This window comes from Oncorhynchus nerka, unplaced genomic scaffold, assembly GCF_034236695.1.
Source record: "Oncorhynchus nerka isolate Pitt River unplaced genomic scaffold, Oner_Uvic_2.0 unplaced_scaffold_973, whole genome shotgun sequence".
NCBI lineage: Eukaryota > Metazoa > Chordata > Actinopteri > Salmoniformes > Salmonidae > Oncorhynchus > Oncorhynchus nerka.
This window is the reverse complement of record NW_027040316.1, coordinates 55801-79377: the sequence shown is the minus strand read 5'-3', so window position 1 is coordinate 79377 and position 23577 is coordinate 55801. Positions and strand designations below refer to the sequence as shown.

Genomic DNA, 23577 nt, shown 5'->3' with positions numbered 1-23577 from the left:
TTGCTTGCATCTTGCATCCGCCTCTGTATTGTTACAGGTACTCCTTATAGTCTCATTATTACCTCAACTACCTGGTACCCTGCACATTGACTCAGTACTGGTTCTCCTTATAGTCTCATTATTACCTCAACTACCTGGTACCCTGCACATTGACTCAGTACTGGTTCTCCTTATAGTCTCATTATTACCTCAACTACCCGGTACCCTGCACATTGACTCAGTACTGGTACTTCTTATAGTCTCATTATTACCTCAAATACCTGGTACCCTGCACATTGACTCAGTACTGGTTCTCCTTATAGTCTCATTATTACCTCAACTACCTGTTACCCTGCACATTGACTCAGTACTGGTTCTCCTTATAGTCTCATTATTACCTCAACTACCTGTTACCCTGCACATTGACTCAGTACTGGTACTCCTTATAGTCTCATTATTACCTCAACTACCTGGTACCCTGCACATTGACTCAGTACTGGTTCTCCTTATAGTCTCATTATTTTTATTTTGTATTTCCAAGGTTTAAGGGCAACGTAGCACGTCTGGTGAACAGGGCAGAGTCCCATATCATCAGGCAAACCAGTAGAAACTGGATCAGCAGCACAACAAGGTATCACGTCCAGATCATGTATCAATACTGATAGTATAGAAAGAAAGGGAGCACTGCTCTCAGATCAGCTTTCTCCATTCAAATATTTCCTTAACATTATAATTATGTCACAATACTGACCACAGATTAGCTTCTATTATCACCTATAGTTTCAAAGATTGAGGAGACTTATTCTAATGCTTACCCAATTAAAATCCAGTAAATCCCAGATTTGACATTGTGTTCATGTTACACATCATTAAATATATTGAGACAAATTACAGAGTAGCCTACAAGTAGCAAAATAGAACTCAATATACTGAACAATATGATTGAAATAGGCCTAAAGCCAACAGTTCATAGTTTAATGCAGTCATCTCGGTTTTCATTTGAAGCAAATTTGTAGAAGTCCCTTGTTTGAATCAATTGCAAAGACATTGTCAACTTTGTTCTGAATTTATCGGTGTCACAGAGAGACTGATAAACCATGTGATTCTATGTTTAGCAGAGATCTTCTGTGTATAAAGTCATGCGGAAGGGCAAAAAATGATCTAACGACTCACTCAGCTGATCTACGAGTGGTGTTAGTTTACTCAGCTGTTCTAGTGGTCTGAGGCAGGTGTTATATTACTCAGCTGTTCTAGTGGTCTGAGGCAGGTGGTAGATTACTCAGCTGTTCTAGTGGTCTGAGGCAGGTGTTAGATTACTCAGCTGTTCTAGTGGTCTGAGACAGGTGTTAGATTACTCAGCTGTTCTAGTGGTCTGAGGCAGGTGGTAGATTACTCAGCTGTTCTAGTGGTCTGAGGCAGGTGTTAGATTACTCAGCTGTTCTAGTGGTCTGAGGCAGGTGGTAGATTACTCAGCTGTTCTAGTGGTCTGAGGCAGGTGTTAGATTACTCAGCTGTTCTAGTGGTCTGAGACAGGTGTTAGATTACTCAGCTGTTCTAGTGGTCTGAGGCAGGTGGTAGATTACTCAGCTGGTCTAGTGGTCTGAGGCAGGTGTTATATTACTCAGCTGTTCTAGTGGTCTGAGGCAGGTGGTAGATTACTCAGCTGTTCTAGTGGTCTGAGGCAGGTGTTATATTACTCAGCTGTTCTAGTGGTCTGAGGCAGGTGTTAGATTACTCAGCTGTTCTAGTGGTCTGAGGCAGGTGGTAGATTACTCAGCTGTTCTAGTGGTCTGAGGCAGGTGTTAGATTACTCAGCTGTTCTAGTGGTCTGAGGCAGGTGGTAGATTACTCAGCTGTTCTAGTGGTCTGAGGCAGGTGTTAGATTACTCAGCTGTTCTAGTGGTCTGAGGCAGGTGGTAGATTATTCAGCTGTTCTAGTGGTCTGAGACAGGTGTTAGATTACTCAGCTGCTCTAGTGGTCTGAGACAGGTGTTAGTTTACTCAGCTGTTCTAGTGGTCTGAGGCAGGTGTTGGATTACTCAGCTGTTCTAGTGGTCTGAGGCAGGTGTTAGATTACTCAGCTGTTCTAGTGGTCTGAGGCAGGTGTTAGATTACTCAGCTGTTCTAGTGGTCTGAGGCAGGTGTTAGATTACTCAGCTGTTCTAGTGGTCTGAGACAGGTGTTAGATTACTCAGCTGTTCTAGTGGTCTGAGGCAGGTGTTAGATTACTCAGCTGTTCTAGTGGTCTGAGGCAGGTGTTAGTTTACTCAGCTATTCTAGTGGTCTGAGGCAGGTGTTAGATTACTCAGCTATTCTAGTGGTCTGAGGCAGGTGTTAGATTACTCAGCTGTTCTAGTGGTCTGAGGCAGGTGTTATATTACTCAGCTGTTCTAGTGGTCTGAGGCAGGTGTTAGATTACTCAGCTGTTCTAGTGGTCTGAGGCAGGTGTTATATTACTCAGCTGTTCTAGTGGTCTGAGGCAGGTGTTAGATTACTCAGCTGTTCTAGTGGTCTGAGGCAGGTGGTAGATTACTCAGCTGTTCTAGTGGTCTGAGGCAGGTGTTAGATTACTCAGCTGTTCTAGTGGTCTGAGGTGTTAGATTAATCAGCTGTTCTAGTGGTCTGAGGCAGGTGGTAGATTATTCAGCTGTTCTAGTGGTCTGAGGCAGGTGGTAGATTACTCAGCTGTTCTAGTGGTCTGAGGCACACGTGTATCATTTGTACAGTTCTTTATTAAAAATGCAGTTATTTGTTACATTTGACTGTATGACTGATATATATATATGATATATATTATTACTGTGTTAAACCTAGCAGTACTACTGATTTCTCTGAGAGTGAGGCAGATATATATTATTACTGTGTAAAACCTAGCAGTACTACTGATTTCTCTGAGAGTGAGGCAGATATATATTATTACTGTATAAAACCTAGCAGTACTACTGATTTCTCTGAGAGTTAGACAGATATGTAGCACTTAAGAAAAAAACATGTTTATTTGTCTTTTTGAAAGGAAACCATCAAGTGATAGATTTTAAACAAATGCATGTCTGTCATTGAACAACCCCATGCCGTGATTAGATAGTGGAAAAGAAACACAAATCTTTTTCATCATTTCTCTAAACAATAAAAGCTAATTTAGATAATTTTCTGAAAAAATAAATACTCCTGGTATATACCAGGTATCTTATCACAGATTAAATACTCCTGGTATATACCAGGTATCTAAACACAGAGTAAATACCAGGTATCTAAACACAGAGTAAATACTCCTGGTATATACCAGGTATCTAAGCACAGAGTAAATACTACTGGTAATACCAGGTATCTAAGCACAGAGTAAATACTACTGGTATATACCAGGTATCTAATCACAGAGTAAATACTCCTGGTATATACCAGGTTTCTAATCACAGAGTAAATACTCCTGATATTGATACAAATAGCGTGTTTGTGTTCAAAATGTTAAACACAGGTTCTACAAATCCCAGAGCACAAAACAGACAAGGTTGTAAAAATCTAACTTTTAAAAGGTTGTATTCTGTTAACTCATACCCAAGTAAAACTGAATGCTCTTCAACTGATCGCTGCCTGCACCCGCCCACCTGACTAGCATCACTACTCTGGACGGTTCTGACTTAGAATACGTGGACAACTACAAATACCTGGGTGTCTGGTTAGACTGTAAACTCTCCTTCCAGACTCACATTAAGCATCTCCAATCCAAAATTAAATCTAGAATCAGCTTCCTATTTCGCAACAAAGCCTCCTTCACTCATGCTGCCAAACATACCCTCGTAAAACTGACTAGCCTACCGACTGTAATTTACAAAATAGCCTCCAACACTCTACTCAGCAAATCGGATGCAGTCTATCACAGTGCCATCCGTTTTGTCACCAAAGCCCCATATACTACCCACCACTGTGACCTGTATGCTGTTGTTGGCTGGTCCTCACTACACATTCGCCGCCAAACCCACTGGCTCCAGGTCATTTGTAAGTCTTTGCTAGGTAAAGCCACGCTTTATCTCAGCTCACTGGTCACCATAGCAACACCCACCTGTAGCATGTGCTCCAGCAGGTATATTTCACTGGTCATCCCCAAAGCCAACACCACTATGGCCTATCTATTGCCTTAATTCCCTAATCGTACTACATCTGCACACACTGAACATAGATTGTTCTACTGTGTTACAGTCCGTTTGCTAATCCCTTTCTATTGTGTTTACAGTCCGTTTGCTAATCCCTTTCTATTGTGTTACCGACTGTCCGTTTGCTAATCCCTTTCTATTGTGTTACTGACTGTCCGTTTGCTAATCCCTTTCTATTGTGTTACTGACTGTCCGTTTGCTAATCCCTTTCTATTGTGTTACCGACTGTCCGTTTGCTAATCCCTTTCTATTGTGTTACAGTCCGTTTGCTAATCCCTTTCTATTGTGTTACCGAATGTCCGTTTGCTAATCCCTTTCTATTGTGTTACTGACTGTCCGTTTGCTAATCCCTTTCTATTGTGTTACTGACTGTCCGTTTGCTAATCCCTTTCTATTGTGTTACACACTGTTCGTTTGCTAATCCCTTTCTATTGTGTTACCGACTGTCTGTTTGCTAATCCCTTTCTATTGTGTTACCGACTGTCCGTTTGCTAATCCCTTTCTATTGTGTTACCGACTGTCCGTTTGCTAATCCCTTTCTATTGTGTTACCGACTGTCCGTTTGCTAATCCCTTTCTATTGTGTTACCGACTGTCTGTTTGCTAATCCCTTTCTATTGTGTTACCGACTGTCCGTTTGCTAATCCCTTTCTATTGTGTTACCGACTGTCCGTTTGCTAATCCCTTTCTATTGTGTTACCGACTGTCTGTTTGCTAATCCCTTTCTATTGTGTTACCGACTGTCCGTTTGCTAATCCCTTTCTATTGTGTTACTGTCCGTTTGCTAATCCCTTTCTATAGTGTTACTGACTGTCCGTATGCTAATCCCTTTCTATTGTGTTACCGACTGTCTGTTTGCTAATCCCTTTCTATTGTGTTACCGACTGTCCGTTTGCTAATCCCTTTCTATTGTGTTACCGACTGTCCGTTTGCTAATCCCTTTCTATTGTGTTACCGACTGTCCGTTTGCTAATCCCTTTCTATTGTGTTACCGACTGTCCGTTTGCTAATCCCTTTCTATTGTTACCGACTGTCCGTTTGCTAATCCCTTTCTATTGTGTTACCGACTGTCTGTTTGCTAATCCCTTTCTATTGTTACCGACTGTCCGTTTGCTAATCCCTTTCTATTGTGTTACCGACTGTCCGTTTGCTAATCCCTTTCTATTGTGTTACCGACTGTCCGTTTGCTAATCCCTTTCTATTGTGTTACCGACTGTCCGTTTGCTAATCCCTTTCTATTGTGTTACCGACTGTCCGTTTGCTAATCCCTTTCTATTGTGTTACCGACTGTCCGTTTGCTAATCCCTTTCTATTGTGTTACCGACTGTCCGTTTGCTAATCCCTTTCTATTGTGTTACCGACTGTCCGTTTGCTAATCCCTTTCTATTGTGTTACCGACTGTCCGTTTGCTAATCCCTTTCTATTGTGTTACTGACTGTCCGTTTGCTAATCCCTTTCTATTGTGTTACTGACTGTCCGTTTGCTAATCCCTTTATATTGTGTTACCGACTGTCCGTTTGCTAATCCCTTTCTATTGTTACCGACTGTCCGTTTGCTAATCCCTTTCTATTGTTACCGACTGTCCGTTTGCTAATCCCTTTCTATTGTGTTACCGACTGTCCGTTTGCTAATCCCTTTCTATTGTTACCGACTGTCCGTCTGCTAATCCCTTTCTATTGTTACTGACTGACCGTTTGCTAATCCCTTTCTATTGTGTTACTGACTGTCCGTTTGCTAATCCCTTTCTATTGTGTTACTGACTGTCCGTTTGCTAATCCCTTTCTATTGTGTTACCGACTGTCCGTTTGCTAATCCCTTTCTATTGTGTTACAGTCCGTTTGCTAATCCCTTTCTATTGTGTTACAGTCCGTTTGCTAATCCCTTTCTATTGTTACCGACTGTCCGTTTGCTAATCCCTTTCTATTGTTACTGACTGTCCGTTTGCTAATCCCTTTCTATTGTGTTACTGACTGTCCGTTTGCTAATCCCTTTCTATTGTGTTACAGTCCGTTTGCTAATCCCTTTCTATTGTGTTACTGACTGTCCGTTTGCTAATCCCTTTCTATTGTGTTACCGACTGTCCGTTTGCTAATCCCTTTCTATTGTGTTACCGACTGTCCGTTTGCTAATCCCTTTCTATTGTTACCGACTGTCCGTTTGCTAATCCCTTTCTATTGTGTTACCGACTGTCCGTTTGCTAATCCCTTTCTATTGTGTTACAGTCCGTTTGCTAATCCCTTTCTATTGTGTTACCGACTGTCCGTTTGCTAATCCCTTTCTATTGTTACCGACTGTCCGTTTGCTAATCCCTTTCTATTGTGTTACCGACTGTCCGTTTGCTAATCCCATGTGTAACTCTAAATTGTTGTTTTTGTCTGCTTTGCTTTATCTTGGCCAGGTCGCAGTTGTAAATTTAAACTTGTCCTTAATAGGCCAACCTGGTTAAATAAAGGTGAAATAAAATGATAAATTAATAACTTAATTACCAATTATTAGAAGGAAAACTATTTCACTCATATTTTAATACATTTTAGGTCAGATTTCATATAAACCTGTAAACACTAGACAGATACTTTAAGGGTTTTTAGCTCAATCATCTGAGCTGGAGTTTACAAACACAACACATAAAGCCAACACATAAACAAATGTAGTCCCAGATATAAATCAAATTGGTGACATACACAGGGTTAGCAGATGTTATTGGTCACATACACAGGGTTAGCAGATGTTATTGGTCACATACACAGGGTTAGCAGATGTTATTGGTCACATACACATGATTAGCAGATGTTATTGGTCACATACACATGAATAGCAGATGTTATTGGTCACATACACATGGTTAGCAGATGTTATTGGTCACATACACATGATTAGCAGATGTTATTGGTCACATACACAGGGTTAGCAGATGTTATTGGTCACATACACAGGGTTAGCAGATGTTATTGGTCACATACACATGATTAGCAGATGTTATTGGTCACATACACATGATTAGCAGATGTTATCGGTCACATACACAGGGTTAGCAGATGTTATTGGTCACATACACAGGGTTAGCAGATGTTATCGGTCACATACACAGGGTTAGCAGATGTTATTGGTCACATACACAGGGTTAGCAGATGTTATTGGTCACATACACAGGGTTAGCAGATGTTATTGGTTACATACACAGGGTTAGCAGATGTTATTGGTCACATACACAGGGTTAACAGATGTTATTGGTCACATACACAGGGTTAGCAGATGTTATTGGTCACATACACAGGGTTAGCAGATGTTATTGGTCACATACACAGGGTTAGCAGATGTTATTGGTCACATACACAGGGTTAGCAGATGTTATTGGTCACATACACAGGGTTAGCAGATGTTATTGGTCACATACACATGGTTAGCAGATGTTATTGGTCACATACACATGGTTAGCAGATGTTATTGGTCACATACACATGATTAGCAGATGTTATTGGTCACATACACAGGGTTAACAGATGTTATTGGTCCCATACACATGGTTAGCAGATGTTATTGGTTACATACACAGGGTTAGCAGATGTTATTGGTCACATACACATGATTAGCAGATGTTATTGGTCACATACACAGGGTTAACAGATGTTATTGGTCACATACACAGGGTTAGCAGATGTTATTGGTCACATACACAGGGTTAGCAGATGTTATCGGTCACATACACAGGGTTAGCAGATGTTATTGGTCTCATACACAGGGTTAGCAGATGTTATCGGTCACATACACAGGGTTAGCAGATGTTATTGTTCACATACACAGGGTTAGCAGATGTTATTGGTCACATACACAGGGTTAGCAGATGTTATTGGTCACATACACAGGGTTAGCAGATGTTATTGGTCACATACACAGGGTTAGCAGATATTATTGGTCACATACACATGATTAGCAGATGTTATTGGTCACATACACATGATTAGCAGATGTTATCGGTCACATACACAGGGTTAGCAGATGTTATTGGTCACATACACAGGGTTAGCAGATGTTATCGGTCACATACACAGGGTTAGCAGATGTTATTGGTTACATACACAGGGTTAGCAGATGTTATTGGTCACATACACATGGTTAGCAGATGTTATTGGTCACATACACAGGGTTAGCAGATGTTATTGGTCACATACACAGGGTTAGCAGATGTTATTGGTTACATACACAGGGTTAGCAGATGTTATTGGTCACATACACAGGGTTAACAGATGTTATTGGTCACATACACAGGGTTAGCAGATGTTATTGGTCACATACACAGGGTTAGCAGATGTTATTGGTCACATACACAGGGTTAGCAGATGTTATTGGTCACATACACAGGGTTAGCAGATGTTATTGGTCACATACACAGGGTTAGCAGATGTTATTGGTCACATACACATGGTTAGCAGATGTTATTGGTCACATACACATGGTTAGCAGATGTTATTGGTCACATACACAGGGTTAACAGATGTTATTGGTCCCATACACATGGTTAGCAGATGTTATTGGTTACATACACAGGGTTAGCAGATGTTATTGGTCACATACACATGATTAGCAGATGTTATTGGTCACATACACAGGGTTAACAGATGTTATTGGTCACATACACAGGGTTAGCAGATGTTATTGGTCACATACACAGGGTTAGCAGATGTTATTGGTCACATACACATGATTAGCAGATGTTATTGGTCACATACACAGGGTTAGCAGATGTTATTGGTCACATACACAGGGTTAACAGATGTTATTGGTCACATACACATGGTTAGCAGATGTTATTGGTTACATACACAGGGTTAGCAGATGTTATTGGTCACATACACAGGGTTAGCAGATGTTATTGGTCACATACACAGGGTTAGCAGATGTTATTGGTCACATACACAGGGTTAGCAGATGTTATTGGTCACATACACAGGGTTAACAGATGTTATTGGTTACATACACAGGGTTAGCAGATGTTATTGGTCACATGGTTAGCAGATGTTATTGGTTACATACACATGATTAGCAGATGTTATTGGTCACATACACAGGGTTAGCAGATGTTATTGGTTACATACACATGATTAGCAGATGTTATTGGTCACATACACATGGTTAGCAGATGTTATCGGTCACATACACAGGGTTAGCAGATGTTATTGGTTACATACACAGGGTTAGCAGATGTTATTGGTCACATACACATGATTAGCAGATGTTATCGGTCACATACACAGGGTTAGCAGATGTTATCGGTCACATACACAGGGTTAGCAGATGTTATTGGTTACATACACAGGGTTAGCAGATGTTATTGGTCACATACACATGGTTAGCAGATGTTATTGGTCACATACACAGGGTTAGCAGATGTTATTGGTCACATACACAGGGTTAGCAGATGTTATTGGTTACATACACAGGGTTAGCAGATGTTATTGGTCACATACACAGGGTTAACAGATGTTATTGGTCACATACACAGGGTTAGCAGATGTTATTGGTCACATACACAGGGTTAGCAGATGTTATTGGTCACATACACAGGGTTAGCAGATGTTATTGGTCACATACACAGGGTTAGCAGATGTTATTGGTCACATACACAGGGTTAGCAGATGTTATTGGTCACATACACATGGTTAGCAGATGTTATTGGTCACATACACATGGTTAGCAGATGTTATTGGTCACATACACAGGGTTAACAGATGTTATTGGTCCCATACACATGGTTAGCAGATGTTATTGGTTACATACACAGGGTTAGCAGATGTTATTGGTCACATACACATGATTAGCAGATGTTATTGGTCACATACACAGGGTTAACAGATGTTATTGGTCACATACACAGGGTTAGCAGATGTTATTGGTCACATACACAGGGTTAGCAGATGTTATTGGTCACATACACATGATTAGCAGATGTTATTGGTCACATACACAGGGTTAGCAGATGTTATTGGTCACATACACAGGGTTAACAGATGTTATTGGTCACATACACATGGTTAGCAGATGTTATTGGTTACATACACAGGGTTAGCAGATGTTATTGGTCACATACACAGGGTTAGCAGATGTTATTGGTCACATACACAGGGTTAGCAGATGTTATTGGTCACATACACAGGGTTAACAGATGTTATTGGTTACATACACAGGGTTAGCAGATGTTATTGGTCACATGGTTAGCAGATGTTATTGGTTACATACACATGGTTAGCAGATGTTATTGGTCACATACACATGGTTAGCAGATGTTATCGGTCACATACACAGGGTTAGCAGATGTTATTGGTCACATACACAGGGTTAGCAGATGTTATTGGTTACATACACAGGGTTAGCAGATGTTATTGGTCACATACACAGGGTTAGAAGATGTTATTGGTCACATACACATGGTTAGCAGATGTTATTTACAATGTCTGCCTAGGAACAGTGGTTAACTGCCTTGTTCAGGGGCAGATTTTTACCTTGTCAGCTCAGGGATTCAATCTAGCAACCTTTCGGTTACTGGCCCAACACTCTAACCACGAGGCTACCTGCCACCTCTACACTCTAACCACTAGGCTACCTGCCATCTCTACACTCTAACCACAAGGCTACCTGCCATCTCTACACTCTAACCACTAGGCTACCTGCCACCTCTACACTCTAACCATGAGGCTACCTGCCACCTCTACACTCTAACCACAAGGCTACCTGCCATCTCTACACTCTAACCACAAGGCGACCTGCCACCTCTACACTCTAACCACAAGGCTACCTGCCGCCACAGACATACATGGTATCACTTGTTATACATAATTATTATACATAAATCATTGCCAAAAGCACAAGACATACTGTTGCATGTTGGTCTATATTATTAATGGATTGATCATATAGAAATATAAAACATTCTTTTAACTACTACAATGCAATTACATGTGGCTCAGGAACCACTGACTCACTGTATTATTCTATAGTATTATCAAGACACCTGCTGTTAACTCTTAACTACTTAGGACAGCTCACCAGGTGTCTTAAATATCGCGTACAGAACTGTCCGCGTCCCCGTACAGAACTGTCCGCGTCCCCGTACAGAACTGTCCGCGTCCACGTTCGGTGTGGCGCCAAGCCGGTTACGCGCAGAGTGGACTGAGGTGATCTTGGGGAATAACGACGGAGTTTGTTACAGTGTTGAGACACCGAAGTTTATTGTTCAATTTGCTTTTTTCTTTACGGTCAGGGACAGTATGAGTGTAGACAGATCCTTTTCACTCTCTATCCTTGTTTCAATTTGTGTTTCACCGGATTCATCATCGAGAGGAGGGACAGACGAACGACCTGCTAACTAACCAAGCTAGTCGGTACAGCTCGGTAATCTAGCTAGCTACTCTACCAGCAGCATCCTAGTTACCATGGCTACCACTACATCATCACCGGCTCCCCGGTTGTTTCTTCCACCTGTTAAATCCCGGTGAGGCTTCTCCCTCTCTCGTTGACGGATGCTGGCTACCTCTGTCCGGTTCTCCTCTCTTCACTAGATGGACGGTAACTTTAGTGTTTAAACCCTCTGTGTCCAAGGACCGAACTTTTGAATATTATTTTCAGGGCGCCTCAATAGCAGGTATTGAACCCCAGGTAAATAATCACTAGTCAGAACATCAACCTCAGTATACATTCATTATAAAAATCATCTTAATATCTGATATTGTGAGTAAACAACCTCGAGAGTGCGTCTTCCAGCCCTCTAATAAATTACATAATTCAACCCTCCCGGTTAGTAAATTTACCTCAACATCCCCCGGAGAAGGCAGAGTAACGACACCAGCCTTTTAGCGGGGCTGACAGACTGACCACAACGCTCGCGTCGATAAATTAATCTCGTCATTAAAAATGACACACTGCTCGCGCCGTTAACTAACGTCTGGAAGTCAGTTCTATTTGTGAAACTCTTCTTATGTTTCCCCATCTGAGCTCAGAGTAGATGAGAGATGTAATGTTTGTCTCTGTTGTGTTGAAGCCCAATCAAGCAGGAGAGACCAGCCTCCCCTGTTCCCAGCTGTGTGTCCATGAAGAGTGACCTGTCTATGTATCTACCTATAAACTTTAGAGAGGGAGACTTTTCTACTGAACAAAGGTAAGAAGAACTCATGGGTCCTGGTCAGTGAGTTAAACAACACTGTCTCTAGTCATTTCTCCTCTCCCATTTTCCCATTTATTGTTGTTGTTTTCATAATCCATATGCTAATCCTTTTGTCCATTCTCATAGTCCTAAAACAATTAAACAAACACAACATTCCCTCCGTGTGTGTGTGTGTGTGTGTGTGTGTGTGTGTGTGTGTACTCCCTGGATGAGGAGATGTAATCTAATGTTTTGTCCACAGAAACCAACAGGAGAGATCAGAGTCAGAGATTCTCAGTGGTCAGTCTTCCCAGAGTCATCAAACAGACCTGGCCTCCATATTCAGTGTATGTGGTCCTGTTATGTACATTTGTTTTTGTTTACCTCAAGTAAAGTTGATCTGTCAATCATTCATTAATGTGTTAATGAGAAAGCATTTATTCTCTTGCTTAACTTATTTACTTAATTTATTCCAGATGCTTGAAGATAAAATTATGACATTTGTGAAGAACGAGCTGAAGATGTTCAAGAGGATTCTTAGTCCAGAATTCCCAGAAGGCTTTGAGAGTCAGAAGCAGGATAAGGAAGTGGTGGACGCTGAAGATGAGAAGCAGGAGAGCAGTGCCAGAGAGGGGGCTCTGAAGATCACACTGCACATCCTGAGGAAAATGAACCAGAAGGAGCTTGCTGACACACTGGAGAAATGTAAGATCTGTCTGCCTCATGTTGAATGATGTTTTATAACATTTAAAAGCTGTAGCTAAAGTACAGCTAAAGTAGCTGTGTAACTCAATGATATTGTAGCAGCCTTAACACAACACCTAGTGACCTCATCAAGTAGCAGCAGGGATGTGTTGTGGTGATTCATTTAGAGAGAGAGAACATTAATAATACCATCAATAATACCAATAATAATATAATCAGTCACACCAGTCTGTAATGCATTATGAAAACATTTACACATTTATACAGTCAGTTAACCTCTTCAGTCGACCCTCTACTTTTTTGAACATTCTGTTAAAAATCGCGCAACATTTCAGCGCCCTGCTACTCATGCCAGGAATATGGTATATGCATTTGCTTAGTCTGTGTGGATAGAAAACACTCAGACGTTTAAAAAACTGGTTAAATCACTGCTGTGGCTTTACCAGAACGGCATTTACATCGAAAAGCACAGGAAAAACTGATCACTGAAAATGGGGAAAATATATCCATGCGCTACTTGAACCCATTGATAAACGTGAACCACAATTAATTGACTGAGGTTGCAGTACCTACAGCTTCCACAGGGTGTCTAGAGTCTTGTCATTTCCCTTCGAGTTTTTTCTTGGTCAAACACATACAGGACACCGTATCTAATCCGGTCTAGGACCGGATATTTTCGTTGAGTTTCTAGCCGGACATTTTTCCAGACGGACAGCTAATGATCTTTACATCGCCTCCTGATGAATTTTATCGCTTATTAACGTTTACTAATACCTAAAGTTGTATTACAAACGTATTTCGAAGTGTTTTGTGAAAGTTTTTGAATTTTTAAAAATGACGTTACGTTTTGAAACAATGTTTTTTTCGTTTATCACACAGTCTACATATAACGATATCTAGGCTTTATATGGACCGATTTAATCGAAATAAAGACCCAAATAGTGTTTATGGGACATCTAGGAGTGCCAACAAAGAAGATGGTGAAAGGTAATGAATGTTTTCTATTTTATTGTGCGGTTTGTGTAACGCCGAAATGCTAATTATTTTGTTTACGTCCCCTGTGGGTCTTTTGGGGTGTTGCATGCTATCAGATAATAGCTTCTCATGCTTTCGCCGAAAAGCATTTTAAAAATCTGACTTGTTGCCTGGATTCACAACGAGTGTAGCTTTAATTCGATACCCTGCATGTGTATTTTAATGAACTTTTGAGTTTTAACAAATACTATTAGCATTTAGCGTAGCGCATTTGCATTTCCAGAGCTCTAGTTGGGACGCAAGCGTCCCGAGTAGAAGCAACAGGTTAAGAGAATACATTATTATAATGTAAAACTTTATAACAGTCCTACAATACTGTAGACATTAAAACAGATGTAATATTAATATCCTCTGTGTTATTTCTAGATTCAGATGAGCTTGCTGTGATTTGCCAACGTGAACTCAAATCTAATCTAAAGAAGAAGTTTCAATGTGTATTTGAGGGGATCGCTAAACAAGGAAACCCAACACTTCTCAATAAGATCTACACAGAGCTCTACATCACAGAGGGTGGAACAGGAGAGGTCAATAATGAACATGAGCTGAGACAGATTGAAACAACAACCAGGAAACAAGCAAGACCAGAGACTGCAATCAAATGTAATGACATCTTCAAACCCTTAACTGGACAAGACAAACCTATCAGAACTGTGCTGACAAAGGGAGTTGCTGGCATTGGAAAAACAGTCTCTGTGCAGAAGTTCATTCTGGATTGGGCTGAAGGAAAAGCTAATCAGGATGTCCAATTTGTATTTTCATTCCCTTTTCGGGAGCTGAATTTGATGAAAGGGGACAAACACACTTTCATTGAACTTCTTAATCACTTCTCAATGGAAACCAAACAATCAAGAATCTCAAACTACGACAAGTACAAAGTTCTGTTCATCTTTGATGGTCTGGATGAGTGCCGACTGCCCCTAGACTTCCAGAAGAACAAGATCTGTTGTGACGTCACAGAGTCAACCTCAGTGGATGTTCTGCTGACAAATCTCATCAGGGGAAATCTGCTTCCCTCTGCTCTCCTCTGGATAACTACCCGACCTGCAGCAGCCAATAAGATCCCTTCATGGTGTGTTGACCAGGTAACAGAAATACGAGGGTTCAATGACCCACAGAAGGAGGAGTACTTCAGGAAGAGATTCAGTGATGAGGACCTGGCCAGCAGAATCATCTCACACATAAAGACATCAAGGAGCCTCCACATCATGTGCCACATTCCAGTCTTCTGTTGGATTTCTGCAACAGTCCTTGAACACATGCTGGAAAATAAGAGAGAAGAGATGCCCAAGACTCTGACTGAGATGTACACACACCTTGTGGTGTTTCATACCAAACAGAAGAATGAAAAGTATCTTGGGAAAGAAGAGACAGATCCACACTGGAATAAAGAGAGCATTCTGTCACTGGGAAAACTGGCTTTTCAACAGCTTGTGAAGGGCAATCTGATTTTCTATGAAGAAGACCTGAAAGAGGCTGGCATTAATGTCAATGAAGCCTCAGTGTACTCAGGATTGTGCACACAGCTCTTTAAAGAGGAATGTGTGCTGTACCAGGACAAGGTGTACTGCTTTGTTCATCTGAGCATTCAGGAGTTTCTGGCTGCTGTATATGTGTTCCTCTCATTCATCAACAACAATGAGAATCTCATGGACAAACTGCAAACAAAAGACGAGTCTGCAGTTACTTTCTACAAGAGTGCTGTGGATAAAGCCTTACAAAGTGAGACAGGAAACCTGGACCTTTTCCTCCGCTTCCTTCTGGGCCTCTCACTGGAGTCCAATCAGAAGCACTTACGAGGTCTACTGACAAAGACAAGAAGCAGCTCACAGAGCCATGAAGAAACAGTCAAGTACATCAAGGAGAAGATCAGGGAGAATCCCTCTCCAGAGAGGAGCATCAATCTGTTCCACTGTCTGAATGAACTGAATGACCATTCTCTAGTGGAGGAGATCCAAAGCTACCTGAGTTCAGGAAGTCTCTCTGAAGCCAAACTGTCACCTGCACAGTGGTCAGCTCTGGTCTTTGTGTTGCTGACTTCAGAAAAGGAGCTGGATGTGTTTGACCTGAAGAAATACTCCAGATCAGAGGAAGGTCTTCTGAGGCTGCTGCCAGTGGTCAAAGCCTCCAGAGCTGCTCTGTGAGTAAATACAATGACATATAAGAACTAATCATCAGGAAGAAATATTCAGTTCAGAGAAAAATATGTATTATAATATGTCTATAATATTATATTGAATAACATATTGAATAAATTCATTGATTTTCACATTAGTATAACAATATGACCATACAATTCTAGGAAACGGAAGATGAATCTATATGTTGTTTGAGAGAATAAACCAAATGGATCTACCATTGTCCTTCTACACTACTGGTGTTAAATTAACAGTGTGTTTGTGAAGTCATGATGATCTCTTTGTCAGGCTGTCAGACTGTGGAGTCACAGAGGAAGGCTGTGCTTCTCTGGTCTCAGCTCTGGAGTCAAACCCCTCACACCTGAGAGAGCTGGACCTGAGTAACAATGACCTGAAGGATTCAGGAGTGAAGCTGCTCTCTGCTGGACTGGGGAATCCCCACTGTAAACTGGAGATTCTGAGGTCAGTATTCCTGTAGTTGGTCAACAAGTGATAACTGTTCACCAGATCCACATGTGTTTATGTGGACAGTGAAACTTACAGTTTTACATTTGGTGCTATGCTCCAGCATATATATATATATATATTTTATAATTGTATAATTTAGTCTTAATTATTTGAACAAATTAATTTAGTCATAAGTTTAGTGTTTTGTTATTCTTTGCTTGCAGTGATTACATCAAGCTTGTGATTAGTTAGTTAGTTAGTAGTTAGTTAGTTAACTGTGAGGGGTTAGCATGTTTTGTTGTAGCCTCTGTTATTGGTAATGGTGAGAGGTTAGCATGTTTTGTTGTAGCCTCTGTTATTGGTAATGGTGAGAGGTTAGCATGTTTTGTTGTAGTCTCTGTTATTGGTAATGGTGAGAGGTTAGCATGTTTTGTTGTAGCCTCTGTTAGTGGTAATGGTGAGAGGTTAGCATGTTTTGTTGTAGCCTCTGTTATTGGTAATGGTGAGAGGTTAGCATGTTTTGTTGTAGCCTCTGTTAGTGGTAATGGTGAGAGGTTAGCATGTTTTGTTGTAGCCTCTGTTATTGGTAATGGTGAGAGGTTAGCATGTTTTGTTGTAGCCTCTGTTAGTGGTAATGGTGAGAGGTTAGCATGTTTTGTTGTATCCTCTGTTATTGGTAATGGTGAGAGGTTAGCATGTTTTGTTGTAGCCTCTGTTATTGGTAATGGTGAGAGATCAGCATGTTTTGTTGTAGCCTCTGTTATTGGTAATGGTGAGAGGTTAGCATGTTTTGTTGTAGCTCTGTTATTGGTAATGGTGAGAGGTTAGCATGTTTTGTTGTAGTCTCTGTTATTGGTAATGGTGAGAGGTTAGCATGTTTTGTTATAGTCTCTGTTATTGGTAATGGTGAGAGGTTAGCATGTTTTGTTGTAGTCTCTGTTATTGGTAATGGTGAGAGGTTAGCATGTTTTGTTGTAGCCTCTGTTAGTGGTAATGGTGAGAGGTTAGCATGTTTTGTTGTAGCCTCTGTTATTGGTAATGGTGAGAGGTTAGCATGTTTTGTTGTAGCCTCTGTTAGTGGTAATGGTGAGAGGTTAGCATGTTTTGTTGTATCCTCTGTTATTGGTAATGGTGAGAGGTTAGCATGTTTTGTTGTAGCCTCTGTTATTGGTAATGGTGAGAGGTCAGCATGTTTTGTTGTAGCCTCTGTTATTGGTAATGGTGAGAGGTTAGCATGTTTTGTTGTAGCTCTGTTATTGGTAATGGTGAGAGGTTAGCATGTTTTGTTGTAGTCTCTGTTATTGGTAATGGTGAGAGGTTAGCATGTTTTGTTATAGTCTCTGTTATTGGTAATGGTGAGAGGTTAGCATGTTTTGTTGTAGTCTCTGTTATTGGTAATGGTGAGAGGTTAGCATGTTTTGTTGTAGCCTCTGTTATTGGTAATGGTGAGAGGTTAGCATGTTTTGTTGTAGCTCTGTTATTGGTAATGGTGAGAGGTTAGCATGCTTTGTTGTAGCCTCTGTAACTTTCTCACTCATTATTATTCATGACTCTTTCATGATTTTTCTTAACCTGTTGCTTCTACTCGGGACGCTTGCGTCCCAACTAGAGCTCTGGAAATGCAAATGCGCTACGCTAAATGCTAATAGTATTAGTTAAAACTCAAAAGTTCATTAAAATACACATGCAGGGTATCGAATTAAAGCTACACTCGTTGTGAATCCAGGCAACAAGTCAGATTTTTAAAATGCTTTTCGGCGAAAGCATGAGAAGCTATTATCTGATAGCATGCAACACCCCAAAAGACCCACAGGGGACGTAAACAAAATAATTAGCATTTCGGCGTTACACAAACCGCACAATAAAATAGAAAACATTCATTACCTTTCACCATCTTCTTTGTTGGCACTCCTAGATGTCCCATAAACACTATTTGGGTCTTTATTTTGATTAAATCGGTCCATATAAAGCCTAGATATCGTTATATGTAGACTGTGTGATAAACGAAAAAAACATTGTTTCAAAACGTAACGTCATTTTTTAAAATTCAAAAAGTCGACGATAAACTTTCACAAAACACTTCGAAATACGTTTGTAATGCAACTTTAGGTATTAGTAAACGTTAATAAGCGATAAAATTCATCAGGAGGCGATGTAAAGATCATTAGCTGTCCGTCTGGAAAAATGTCCGGCTAGAAACTCAACGAAAATATCCGGTCCCAGACCGGATTAGATACGGTGTCCTGTATGTGTTTGACCAAGAAAAAACTCGAAGGGAAATGACAAGACTCTAGACACCCTGTGGAAGCTGTAGGTACTGCAACCTCAGGCAATTAATTGTGGTTCACGTTTATCAATGGGATCAAGTAGCGCATGGATATATTTTCCCCATTTTCAGTGATCAGTTTTTCCTGTGCTTTTCGATGTAAATGCCGTTCTGGTAAAGCCACAGCAGTGATTTAACCAGTTTTTTAAACGTCTGAGTGTTTTCTATCCACACAGACTAAGCAAATGCATATACTATATTCCTGGCATGAGTAGCAGGGCGCTGAAATGTTGCGCGATTTTTAACAGAATGTTCAAAAAAGTAGAGGGTCGACTGAAGAGGTTAATCATGACATCATCAGGATTAATTTATTATTGTTTAGAAACATGTTATCTACTCTCTTAGACAGAAAAGTTACTCCACTCATCATCCACCATTTTATTATTGGGCAAAACACAACCAAAAACACAACCAAAACAAACTGCAAATGCAACCAACGAGTTTACGACAAAAAAAATTGTTGACTATTTTAATACACCATGAGTGAATTGTTCAGAATACTTAAGACTTCTTCAAATGGGGAGACTGGAAACATAAATTGTTTTCATTTTTAATTATTATATTTATTTACTTTATTTTTCTTAACAGTGATTAAAATACCCTCAAATAAAAGGTGACATTATATATATATATATATAAATATAAATAAATATATACTCAATACAATTCAAATACATACATTAAATACAATTCAATTATATACTATATACTCAATACAATCTAAATCTGATACCTCACTGTCTAAATAGATATGGTGTGGACTGTTTACTCAATACAATCTAAATCTGATACCTCACTGTCTAAATAGATATGGTGTGGACTGTATACTCAATACAATCTAAATCTGATACCTCACTGTCTAAATAGATATGGTGTGGACTGTATACTCAATACAATCTGATACCTCACTGTCTAAATAGATATGGTGTAGACTGTATACTCAATACAATCTAAATCTGATACCTCACTGTCTAAATAGATATGGTGTGGACTGTATACTCAATACAATCTGATACCTCACTGTCTAAATAGATATGGTGTGGACTGTATACTCAATACAATCTAAATCTGATACCTCACTGTCTAAATAGATATGGTGTGGACTGTATACTCAATACAATCTGATACCTCACTGTCTAAATAGATATGGTGTGGACTGTATACTCAATACAATCTAAATCTGATTCCTCACTGTCTAAATAGATATGGTGTGGACTGTTTACTCAATACAATCTAAATCTGATACCTCACTGTCTAAATAGATATGGTGTGGACTGTATACTCAATACAATCTAAATCTGATACCTCACTGTCTAAATAGATATGGTGTGGACTCTATACTCAATACAATCTACATCTGATACCTCACTGTCTAAATAGATATGGTGTGGACTGTATACTCAATACAATCTAAATCTGATTCCTCACTGTCTGTCTTCTGACTGATACTGATTTTTAAACTGGTCTGGTCAGTCTACTATAATATTTGTACTATACATGTTTCTATCTGCAGGCAATACTTTGATCATTTGTTATTTCTAATAATGATACATTCATTTATGAATAGATATGGAAGGTTTCAGGACACTGATATATCTGAATATGTTGAAAATAATATACTGCCACTATTTTCACCACCAAAGAATAGCAGTGTGGTTTTAATATGATTTGACTCTTTGCAGGCTGTCACGCTGTCTAGTCACAGAGGAAGGCTGTGCTTCTCTGGTCTCAGCTCTGAGGTCAAACCCCTCACACCTGAGAGAGCTGGATCTGAGCTACAATCACCCAGGAGACTCAGGAGTCAGACTGCTCTCTGCTGGACTGGAGGATCCACACTGCAGACTGGAGAAACTCAAGTATGTAGAGGGTTTATGTCAATGTTCATATCAGACATGTTGGACTTATCACAAAAGTTAAGACAAACATTCTTACCACCACTTGGCCAATGGTATTTGCTGACTGTGTTTGTGCATGAGTGTGTGTGTGTGTTCAGGTGTATCCCTCAATGACTGTCTGTTCTTCTGCTTACCACTACAGTGTGGAACATGGTGGAGAGTACACATTGAAACCTGGGCTTAGAAAATGTGAGTGTTGACTGCTGTGAAGAATATGACTAAGAATAAGTCTTAATTTAAGTTAAGTCAAAGTCAAAGACCACCATCATTACTTATTTTGTCATATTAAATATCAGCTGTAGTTCTACAGAAGCAGAAATCAGGGACACCAAAGTTTACAAAGAGTTGATTTGACTGTGTGTGTGTGTGTGTGTGTGTGTGTGTGTGTGTGTGTGTGTGTGTGTGTGTGTGTGTGTGTGTGTGTGTGTGTGTGTGTTAATGGGAATAAGTGTGTTTTATATTACCATACAGTATAACAAATGATCATTCAACAAGTCTCAAGTTACCTTAACTTCTCCTTTTGATACCTAGAAACATCTACATTAAATGAATTAGTGAAAAGTGAGTTAACATTCTAATGTGAATGATGATGATTTCTAATATTGTGTCTGGTTTCATCCATCAGATGTCTGTGATCTCACACTGGACCTAAACACAGTAAACAGACTCCTCTCTCTGTCTGAGGACAACAGAAAGGTGACATGTAGGAGAGAGAAGCAGCCGTATCCTGATCACCCAGAGAGATTTGAGGACTGTGGACAGGTGCTGTGTAGAGAGGGTCTGACTGGGCGCTGTTACTGGGAGGTAGAGTGGAGTGGGAGAAGGGCTGATATAGGAGTGACATATAAAGGAATCAGCAGGAGAGGAGGGGTTCAGGACTGTTGTCTTGGATTTAATGACAAGTCCTGGATTCTGAACTGCTCTGACAACAATTACATTGCCTGGCACAATAATAATCCCACTACCATAGACGTCCCCTCCTCCAGCTCCCACAGAGTAGGAGTGTATCTGGACTGGCCAGCCGGCACTCTGTCCTTCTATAGAGCCTCCTCTGACACACTGACCCACCTGAACACATTCACCTCCACATTCACTGAGCCCATCTATCCAGGGATTCATATTTGGTATGATGGTGACTCAGTGTCTCTGTGTCAAACACAACATGACATTTCACTCTAATAGTTCAGTAAGACACACTGGAGCAACAATGTAGAATATCTCTCTAGTGTGTTAACCTCTCTATCCAGGGTGTTTGGTATGAATATCTCTCTAGTGTGTAAACCTCTCTATCCAGGGTGTTTGGTATGAATATCTCTCTAGTGTGTTAACCTCTCTATCCAGGGTGTTTGGTATGAATATCTCTCTAGTGTGTTAACCTCTCTATCCAGGGTGTTTGGTATGAATATCTCTCTAGTGTGTTAACCTCTCTATCCAGGGTGTTTGGTATGAATATCTCTCTAGTGTGTAAACCTCTCTATCCAGGGTGTTTGGTATGAATATCTCTCTAGTGTGTTAACCTCTCTATCCAGGGTGTTTGGTATGAATATCTCTCTAGTGTGTTAACCTCTCTATTCAGGGTGTTTGGTATGAATATCTCTCTAGTGTGTTAACCTCTCTATCCAGGGTGTTTGGTATGAATATCTCTCTAGTGTGTTAACCTCTCTATCCAGGGTGTTTGGTATGAATATCTCTCTAGTGTGTAAACCTCTCTATCCAGGGTGTTTGGTATGAATATCTCTCTAGTGTGTTAACCTCTCTATCCAGGGTGTTTGGTATGAATATCTCTCTAGTGTGTAAACCTCTCTATCCAGGGTGTTTGGTATGGAAAATATGTAGTAGCATTACTTTAAGGTTAATATAAATGATAGGTGTGTACAATCGTGTTACTCTGGTTGTGTAAATTGCTGTTTTAACATAACTCTGTACCTAATTCACATCTTGTCTGTTCCGAACAAAGTCTCTCCTCATCCTCTATTCTAAGAACCGACTGTTCTTGGTTCTCGTAGGAGAACACAGAGGATTCTGACTAGTTGGCCACCTCATCCACTAGATATGTGTTGGTTCGACACATTGAGTCAGTTGTGGTGGAACCAGACATGACTAAGCATTTATAGGTTTACTATATGAGACCTCTGTTGGTTTCTGTATGTCAGAGCTCTTGGCCCAACACTCAAGAGTGTGGGGTCGACCAGCCTCATTATTGCAGGGCTCTCAACGAATCACTTATGGGTGCAGTGGCGACCCATCATCCAGGGCAGGTGGAGCTGTTATGAGCCCCAAATCTTTACCAACATAAATCAAATTCCACCCAAAAATGGTGGCTTGCTTGTTTTGCATGTTATTTTGGCATTAATACGTGACACATATCAGTTTGCAAACAATGTAATTTTTTTAATATATATTATTGAATTAATAAAGCGGCATACAAACATGGTTTCATTTTTGATTTATTGAGTAAGGCAACTGTTAATTCAGAACTGCGAAAACTTGACTTCAGTGAGTTCAAGACAACTGGGAAGTCGGGAATAAACAAGCTCCGAATGGAGCACAGCACAGCACAGCACAACCAGGTGAGTCCAAAACTGTCTTCTATGCTGCTGCATAAATGATGTAATATGCCACGGAGATGTGTATACTGTAGCTACGAAAGTAATACTAAGTGTATGTTGTGTAGTAAGATGTTAGTAGCCCATGTGCCTCACCCTAAGAATTTGCTCTATTTACCCCTCTTAATTTCACCTGCTGTTCTGACTTGGTGGTGCACATGTAGC

General features: G+C 40.3%; 1 protein-coding gene across 1 annotated transcript in view; it reads left to right on the top strand.

Moving 5' to 3' along the window:
* The window catches only part of LOC135570449 (NLR family CARD domain-containing protein 3-like), a 32699-nt gene extending 9460 nt beyond the window's left edge, over window positions 1–23239 (top strand). The window contains exons 2-9 of the mRNA XM_065016459.1: window positions 12162–12278; window positions 12526–12610; window positions 12740–12968; window positions 14370–16140; window positions 16427–16600; window positions 20594–20767; window positions 20949–20995; window positions 21432–23239. Of these exons, the coding sequence (XP_064872531.1) occupies window positions 12162–12278; window positions 12526–12610; window positions 12740–12968; window positions 14370–16140; window positions 16427–16600; window positions 20594–20767; window positions 20949–20995; window positions 21432–21985 (3151 nt within the window). The 3' untranslated portion in view covers window positions 21986–23239. The remainder of the gene's footprint in view (window positions 1–12161; window positions 12279–12525; window positions 12611–12739; window positions 12969–14369; window positions 16141–16426; window positions 16601–20593; window positions 20768–20948; window positions 20996–21431) is intronic.
* The last annotated feature ends 338 nt before the right edge of the window (window positions 23240–23577 follow it).